General features: G+C 36.7%; 1 protein-coding gene across 1 annotated transcript; it reads right to left on the reverse strand.

Moving 5' to 3' along the window:
* Positions 1-4,792: 4,792 nt before the first annotated feature.
* Positions 4,793-5,782, reverse strand: LOC112171143 (ethylene-responsive transcription factor ABI4). The gene has a single exon (XM_024308371.1). The coding sequence runs from the start codon at positions 5,780-5,782 to the stop codon at positions 4,793-4,795; it is 990 nt and encodes a 329-aa protein (XP_024164139.1).
* Positions 5,783-9,535: the final 3,753 nt, after the last annotated feature.

Here is a 9,535-nt window from a genome sequence, read left to right on the forward strand (position 1 = left end):
GGAGAATGTGTTGTACTGTGTTGGGCCAATTCCCTATTTTCTTTTGTTCTCTGGTTGATGACAAGTGTTGTTCAATTGATCAAACAGGGTTATCAGCTATATATGTATTTGAATCTGGTATTCATGTTTTGGTGCATTTTATATAAAATTTATTATTTAGCTTCTTTTGCTCCAAAAATAAAAATCTGGTATGCAAAATTGCATGCCAGGTTTTTTTTTAATCAATGATATGCATTTTGCGACGGCATTGTTGCCGTCGCCAATGACCAACGGCAACGGCTAGGCGACGGCAATGTCGCCGATGTCGTTGGTAGCGTCGCCATTGCTATTTGCGACGGCGTAAATACCGTCGCCAAAGTTCATGCGACGGCCAAATTGCCGTCGCCAATAGCAATGGCGACGCCACCAACGACATCGGCGACATTGCCGTTGGTCATTGGCGACGGCAATTTGGCTTTCGGCGACGGCCTTGCGCCGTGGCCAATTGAATTTTTTTTTGTAATGCCTCAAGCCTTCATTAATTAAGCTGTTGAATACAACGAGGGGGACATAAAGCCTAAACCCCGAACAATTAGTAACGAGAGAACAACCCGAATAATTACATGAACTCCCACTAATTCTATGTATTCAAACATGCACCAACTAGCAAACGTTGACATACCAGATATCTGGGCAACTCTCTTTGCTTCACAATAGTGACATACCAGACAGAGAAAGGTCATATAAAGCTATATAACAATTAAACCTGCTTTCCCACAATGTTGTCGGGCTGTCGGCCGAGGCTAACTCTGGCGACACTAAGTTTTATCCTTCCACTAGGAAGTTACGTCCATTTGATAGAAACTCGCCTCCTCTCTAGAACAGGCAAGACACTGTGTGAGTGCAAATACAGGCATTCAGGCTGACTCTCCCTATAATAACTCTATAGAGAATTATTTTAAACAAAAACCTAACAACCATGAAATAAACATAACAAAATAAAAACATGAGCCCAAAAGCCCACCAGCAAAGACCCAAGGCCATAAGCCCAGCCCAACAGCCTTCATCTTCCCCAACCTCCTCGCTGATCGCAGAGGGCAGCCAACCCCAATGTCGTCGAACTTGCATCACCACCACCCACGAACCATCAAGCAGCGACAACCAATTCACTCAGGCTGACGTTAGCCGTGAGACCACCGGACTAAATAGATCCATTCCAAATATGTGTCGTCCAATTGATCAGACGTCCCACCACTAGTCAGATCGTTGAAACTCCCTCGTTGATACCAGGGACCAATCTGCCGCTCCCAGTCGCTTCAATAACTCTAGATCCCACCGCTGGCCATCAACCTCCCTCACAATAGTTCAAGATTCCAGGAACATAGATCGTACCCAATCCATCTAACCTAATATCTGCCCAATCCACCGTCCCCAAACTCGCTCACGCCAAAGAGTCTTGCCAATGGTCTTTGAACCTTTACAGGGCCGTACGAAGACAACACCCCAAGGACGCCGCTGGACGGAGCATCACTCACTCAATCTCTTACCAGAACGTGCGGTGCTAACCCTAAACACCGGACGGAGAAGAAAAATTCTATTGTCTAAATTATAGATTCTAATATATTTTATTCAAGTTTGAATTAATTGATCAATTAAGCATCCAAAGGTAGGCCAACAGTTTGCCATCCATGGTCTAAATGTTGGTCTATATTTAGACCAACTTATAGACTTTAGCGCTCCATTTACGTTTTTTGTAATAGACTAAGAGGGGTGTATTGTATATGGAATTAGTGGAAGTTTTAAAAAAATCTATGGAATTTGAAAGTTTGGGTGTATTCAATATAGACTTTTAACAGTCTATGAAAGTCTTGAGGTATTCAATTAGGATTTTTAAAGACTTTATGAATTCCACCAAAATCTAGGGGTATTCAATTAGGACTTTTAAAAATGAATAAAAGTACAGAGGTATTCAAAATATCATTCATACTTATGGAATTAGAAAATCATGGATAATCATGGACTTTGTAGTGTTAACTATACATAACAAACTCCAATAATTTTCCAGCCTCCAGACCAAAGATTTCAAAAAGTCTATCAAAGTTTCCTCTTCAAAAAAAAAAAAAGGTCTATCAAAGTTATTCTCTCTACGCACAAAGAAGTTTGTCCTTCATCATCTCTCTTTCTTAATTTTTTGTCTTTTCTCTAATTTTTTATGATATCAACTTTTTTTGATACCCAACATGTTCATTGTAGTTGTTGAATGTGATTTTTGTTTTTCTTTTCTTTCAATTGTGATACTTCGAACCCTAATAGCAATAAAAATGATTTATGAAACCCTAAAACTCAAATATTGTGGTCTAACCTTAAGACCTTGAACCATACTAAATTTTATCTTATTAATTAATTATTCTCATTAATTTGAATTTATATTATGGTTCAAAAAAAGGTTGAACAATTGAATTTCAATTGATTGATTATAGATCAAGACATTGATCAATATTGCTACAATATATGTTAATCGGCGAAAACAAAATTGATGAGAATAATTAACCATAAATATCAAGTGATCTATATTGTATATTTATGTTGTTGGGAGATTAGGAATGAGAAAAAACTTGCTAGACAGACTAACAATCATTTATTTGAGTCAATTTCTATTAGAAGATACTGGAGCATTGAAGAGACAACAAGTTATTATTTTGTTTTGTGTTTGGGCTGCATATGTTTTTTTTTTTTTTATATTTTGTACATCATAGGAAATCTGTAGAAGTCATTCATAATAAAATATATAGATTTTCATGAATCAATAAAAGTCTATTGCTAAAATCAATGGTTTTAAGAAATCCATAACAGTCTATCGACTTTTTAAAAAGTCTGTGGACTTTTCAAAAAGTCTGTCATTTAAAAAAAGTCTGCACAAATCCAAATACAATACACCCCCCTAAATTCATGATTGGAGATGGATTTTGGACATCCATAGACTATACACCTTCGATTGGAGATGGTCTTAGAAGGACGATTTCCTTGCACCCTCTGACTTGAAATATAACTCTATCTTATACTTAAAAGATGTATTCAATGACGGATTATCCTAACAAAAGAATCAGCCAAATCGGAGATTGTTTGGTTATCTATCTCATACTGGGTTTATAACATGCAAAGTTGCAAGAAAAAATCTTGGGTAGGGACTGCCACGTGGTGGGGCTGTGCGGCCCTCCAATCAAAACTCTCAAACTTTTCAATCTTTTCCGAAACTGTCCCTGATTTTTAATATGCAATACCCAAAATACCCCTCTGCTTGGGATCTGATTGGCCCGCCCCACTGCCACGTGGTGCGGGTACCGTACGTAAGACCTTCTCAAGTTGCAAAAATAGTTCTTAGATAAATCATAAAACTGAAATAATGATTTGGAAATTATTCTCTTAAAAAATATATTTTCTTAATCTTTGTGAACCAATAAATGCATGAAGACATAATTGAGAATGGGGACAAGACATAATTGAGAATGGGGACAAATGATTTCATCCCAAAGCAAATTAAGTTGTCCCAACACCCAAGGCATTTAAGACTAGTGTAGACTTGCAACTTGCACTACATTGATCATCAACTAGGTAATTAGACTTCTTCCTGATATTTACACTCAACACTAATAAAGTAGGAGATTTGATCGGGGTTATATCATTGATAAGACTTCACTGTATGTTTAAAGAAAAAGGGTTGAGGTTTGATGTTTTCTGCAGACTGCATACTACAGGGAGCTAGGCTAGTATCATTGGAATCCTCAAATATTTCTCATAGATCAAAGTGAACTAGCTAGAGCATAGAATCTATGTTTCAAGTAACATTTTATCAAAACCCAAAAAAACAAATCTATACAGTTGAGAGTTGACAGTGTGCTCGAACTAGTTGTCTCGCATAGATCAAGTCCTTAATACTCTTCGTATCTAATTCTAGCTATAAAATACAGTTATTTTTACCTGAAGAGCAAGTCTAAGCTACTAAATCCAAACAGAAAATGAATATATGAAACAAGAGCTAATTCATGGAAGCTCGATCCACAACCGTGGCACCACGTTCAACATGTTGAACAGCACATATTTTCCGCAACAGAAGAAACAGCTTTATGTACCAGTAAGGTGTCTAAATAACTGACTATACAGATGTAGAATGGACGTTTTAACCCTATTTTATGTAATACATTAAGCTCACTAGTGAAATCCAAGTACCGATTCTGGATAAAGGATTATGAATGACAACATTTGTTGTCAAATACTATCCAAGTAGTACAGCAGCAGTGTATGTGATCAAATTGTTGAATATTCAAAACGAGAGAGACCAAATATCTTGATTTTTCTCTAATCAATAATCATAAAACCCAAAGTAACAGTGAGGAGGACGGGATGCAAAAGCCATCCATCTAAAACTCCCATGAAATTGGGGATCTTCATAAACTGATCCATATATGAAAACAGCCTCCGCTGCTTGGATCTTATTATCTATAGATCTATCGAATACATATAGAGAGAATATTTTGATATATATAATAAATTCTTTGATAACCAAAGATGATCTAACAATAACACTTCTAATATCGCAACCTTCTAGATCCAAGGCAGTTATTCATTGCCTTCACAATCTTCCTGAATCCAAGTCCAGAATAAAGACCAAAATTAATATGAAATCTTGCATGCAAGCTAGCTAGAATTCATCTATTTATATATATAGCTTGAAAGGTATTAATAATTGAATTATATATTATTTATATTAATTCTAGCTCGATCTCTCTTGTTCTTCACAGAGACATGCAGAGAATCAATCAAATCCTTTAAAATCCAAAAAGAAAGGATCACCGTAGTAGTCCCACAGAGTCTGGGCACACTCTTCCTCGTTCGTCAGCGGCCACATCGGCGACATGGGTCCGCCTTGTGCCATCATCATCGGATCCGAAACAGCCGGTGCAACCGCCATGGGCTGCGATGACATAGACAAACTCGAACCCGCGGACCCAACAATCGAGTTCATATCCTCGTAAGAAGTACAGCTCTGATTCTGATTCAAATCCTGTTGCTGGTGTACTTGGTATTGCTGATGAGCATGGACACTAGGGTTTGGGTACGAGGTTGGTGTGGTGTTAATGACGTCACCGCAACAATCCGATGATAATGGATAATGATGAAACTGTTGCTGCACCACAACTTGCTGTTGGATCTGTGGATTTAAATTGTCCAGCTGATTACTCATCTGTGCGGAGGAGTTAGGGTAAACCCCAACAGAATTGTAGGGAACAAATCCGTAAGGATGGGCCGAGGCGGCGAAGTTACAGCTGAAGCCTGGGAAGCCGGAGGGCCGAGGGAGCAGGGGTCTTAGGGTTTGGCTGGAAGAAGAAGACGATGATGAGGAAGAAGAGCCGCGCGTGGAGGACTGAGAGGAGGAAGAACCGGAGGGCTGGAGGTTGAGCTGAGCCCTGGAGCCGTAGAGAATGATAGCGGCTCGATCGTAGGCTTTGGCGGCGTCCTCCGCGGTGGCGAAGGTCCCGAGCCACTTCCGTGTGCGCTTACGTGGCTCACGGATCTCCGCCACCCACTTGCCCCAGCTCCGCTGCCGCACTCCGCGGTAGCGGAACTTGTTGTTGTCCGGACCACCTTTGCCCTTGCACTTTCGATTGTTGCTGTTGTCTTTGGCTTCTGTTGTATTCGTTGTTGGTGTGGTAGTTGCGGCGGCGGTGGTTTCAACACCGGTTTCGTTGTCGTTGTCGTTGTTGCGTTGGAGAGGGTGAGGTGGGGATGTGTCGTCTTCGTCCATGGTGCAAGCTTTAAAGGGGGTTGTGGTGGGAAAGATGGAGACCACTACCGCCTCGTTCAGTGTTCTTGATTAGTCGAAATACAAGATGAGAGAGTGCGTCTGTGGTCGGATTTTGAATGTCATCTTTGTTAATGGTGGAATAGGGCGGTGCTCTCTTTTATATACATATTTGCCTTTTCTACTGAAGAGGAAGAGGAAAGAGAGAGACCGTGATTGCTGTGCAGTGAAGAAAACAGGCTCAGTGCTTGCACATTGGTTTTGGAATTTGCATCCATATTGCTTATTCATTTATTTATTATTCATCTTGCTAATTTTCTTCTGGTTTAATTTCCATTTCTAGTGCTGATCTTCTACATAACCTAATGTTCAAAAAAAAAAAAAGACTTCATAGCGACATCATTATGCACATTTTTATAAAAATAAAACATAAAACTATTCCAGCAGAAGAATTAAAATTTGTGAAAATATATAATGTGATTATCGACGTGTTATTGTCTTATGAGTTATAAATTAGAGTAATTCCAACAACTTCTCTATAATTTTTGTATCATAGGAAATTAAAAGTCAAACCTTTAAGCAATTTATATTCTTCAACTCAAACTGATTCTCTATTTTACAGCAACCTCTAAAATCTCCATAATTCTTCTTTAAAATTTTAAACATTATTGTAAATTTAGAGAATTTTGTTTTCTCTTTCCTCACTATCCCTATAATGAGGATAGTTATAGGGAATCTGTCAGAATAATTTTTTTTTTCTAAAATAGAAAAAAAAAATCAAAATATGAGGCAGCTGTTTGAGGTGTTCTTAGCGTTCATCATCTTTGGCACCTTCAAATTAATACCCAAAAATATTTTTCAAGGAAAAATAGTCCATAAAAGAGTTCACTTTTTAGTACAGTATTCTTTGTTTCTTTGTCTATGTTTTTGCTTCATAATCTTAAAGAAACTAAACTACAAATTAGTTATTCTAGAGCATGCATTATTTTTTCTATGGAGGTACTCATTCATGGTTGCCTTGCCTAATACAATTTCACGATCAGAATCAGCCACCTTTCAAATGCGTAACCAATACTGAGAGTGTCCTCTTGTTTCCACTGCAAAAAAGAAATAGTAAAAGTTATCTGGTCCGTTTGAAATAATGATTATAGTTTTGAAACACTTGAAGGCTAGGTTTTGTTCAATTTGTCATCGAAAAAAAAATTTTGTTTTATTGATTTCACTTTGTAATCGTAATCCCTAAGAATTGACATGATGTCTCGTATATGATACATGATATCCGCACGCCTAACGAAAAACATGTAAAAGTTTTTCAACTTGTTCATGGGATTTGGTCATAGTTTTTGGTCTTCTGACCTAGAAACAAGAGGCCTCTGCAGTCTGCGCAGCTCTAGTCCCTCTGTGCTACTTTTTAATGTTTTATTTTTTTTTTGGTCACTTCTCATAATGACAAGAGATTTTTTGCTATCTGATCATAGATCTTTAACTTACCAATTACCTAACTATATTAACCACGCATATTTTCAAGGTAGTCAAAGTCTTAGCTTATCAAAGTTCAAATTCAAAGTTCTCCTTTTGAATTGCTTATATCAAAAACCCCTTTGAACGAATTAATTGGCCACCCATGATCTCTTATTCCTTTTCCTGAAATTTGAATTGGTTAGTCTTGTCTGCGACATATTCTTCACAGGTGGTATAAGGTCACAGTAATATTGTTCATACCTGGAAATTGTTAACTATTATAAGTTCATTCAGATATTTAAATATCATTATACACGAGTATACGTGATCATGTTATGGATTTTAGTATGTATAAATGAAAAATATGCAGTCGTACAAGGAGGTACGTAAGAAGCTGATGCATGTTGAAAAATATAATTTTGTGAAATTTGGAAGTAGGAACAACATATTCCTTCAATTGTATATTTTCACAATTACATATTTGAGGGCATTGATCAATGTCTTTCATTTAAAGTAGTATTATCGATCCATAAGAAATCACGAAGTACAATAGTTTTGATGAGGAATTATTATGCCAATTATCTTTTAGAGTTATGTGCAGCAATCATTATTCTTTTAGGTTCGAACTTTGAAGATCAGAATATTGATGGAGGAAATTGGAAGAAAAGAAACGATGAGGTGGAAGACGTATTTGCATGGAGGAACGACGTGTCTGAAGAAGAGAATAAGAAGTGCAGGAAGGGAGTTAGGAGGGGGGTCGCTGCAGAAAGCATGTGGTGGCCAGCCCAGCAGCTCATTGGAACTCGCAAAGGTTGCAGCAACATTACCAACTTGGACCCCAAATAGGCTCATTAACATTACACAGAGACAACTTCTGTGCCCTTCTGATACGATACTATGCCTTATTCAAAAGGTAATATTAGGTGAGTTTTTGCCCGAGTTCCTAGCAATGGAGCTTGTCCTCCATTTTGGACTTTTAGTTGGAATCGGCATTTTCAGCTGCAAATTGTGGGCGGAATTGTATTGTATTGTATTGTAAGTTTAGAACCTTGGATCGAGCTGTTCCGTTATCAGCCACAACCTTTATCAATTCATTTCTCTAGAGTTTACCAAGCAGACAAACTAGGGCTTCTCCATTTTTATACCTCTTTTCTGAATTCTTATTTCTAGTGAGGCTAATGATCGAGCTAAACGTTGTTTATGTTAACGTTACTCGTATATAACGAGAATACTGATGCCCGTGTCCATGTCTAGGAAAGTGATCGAAGTAAAGCGAGACGATTCCTTGTAACCAACACTGAAACATTCTCTCCAAATTGAAAAATTTAGCTGTTATTATAATTTTTCACCCAAAATAGATTATAGCACACAATTTTTTGCCAAAATCCCATTCTTATTTTTTAACTATAATCTTCTCATCTCAAAACATATTTTTTAAGGAATTTTAGGACGGATGAAACTCTAAAATCTCAACTAAATTATTCTTTATGATTTTCTAAAGAAAAAAAAAACTGTTAAAATTTTAAATAAAAATTGAGTCGAGATTTTTTTCGATCCGTCACTTGGAATAGCTTTTAATAACCATGCTTCACTAAAAATGAGATTATGACACATGAGAATTTAATAAAAATAGTGTTGACAAGGCTTGAGATGTTTCGACATGGACATTAACACATCAAAACTTGTAAAACCATGTTAATACCACTTTTATTCAAATTTTTCCTTACCAAAATTTAACCATTGATAAAACATGATTTCTATTACTAGTTCCGATAAGTTCATAAGATCAATTAATTAATTTTTACTTTGCTACTAACCATAAATGAATTTCGCGACATATTGATCCCTTAATTCAAAGGTACATTTGGTTCTCGTAACCAAATGGAGAGATATTTAATTTACAAGGAAATTAACAAGGGGAAAGAGTTTCTAATGAGGACTAATTTAAGATTTTTTTGTGAGACTCACTTTTGGATCATATTTTCTCAAATTAACCGTTATATATTTAGATATTCATGTGTAAATCATTTGCACAATTTTTCAACCAAATTAAGAACTATTATGACATTCATAATCAGGTTTTATTAGTTTTGAACATGAACGGTCCATATACACAATTTTACAACCAAATTAAGAACTATTAAGACATTCATAATTGAGATTTATTAGTTATGAACATGAATGATCCATATTTGATATATTTGGTTCGTCCATTGATTTGATCTAGATCTGTACCTTAACGATTAACAATGGGAAAGAAAATTTTCAGAAGTGATCTACGTACTTACTCATGCA

This window comes from Rosa chinensis, chromosome 1, assembly GCF_002994745.2.
Source record: "Rosa chinensis cultivar Old Blush chromosome 1, RchiOBHm-V2, whole genome shotgun sequence".
Taxonomy (NCBI): Eukaryota; Viridiplantae; Streptophyta; class Magnoliopsida; order Rosales; family Rosaceae; genus Rosa; species Rosa chinensis.

Excerpts from the sequence above, each read along its gene's own strand:
- LOC112171143 (XM_024308371.1), bottom strand. The coding sequence starts at position 5,782 with ATGGACGAAGACGACACATCCCCACCTCACCCTCTCCAACGCAACAAC.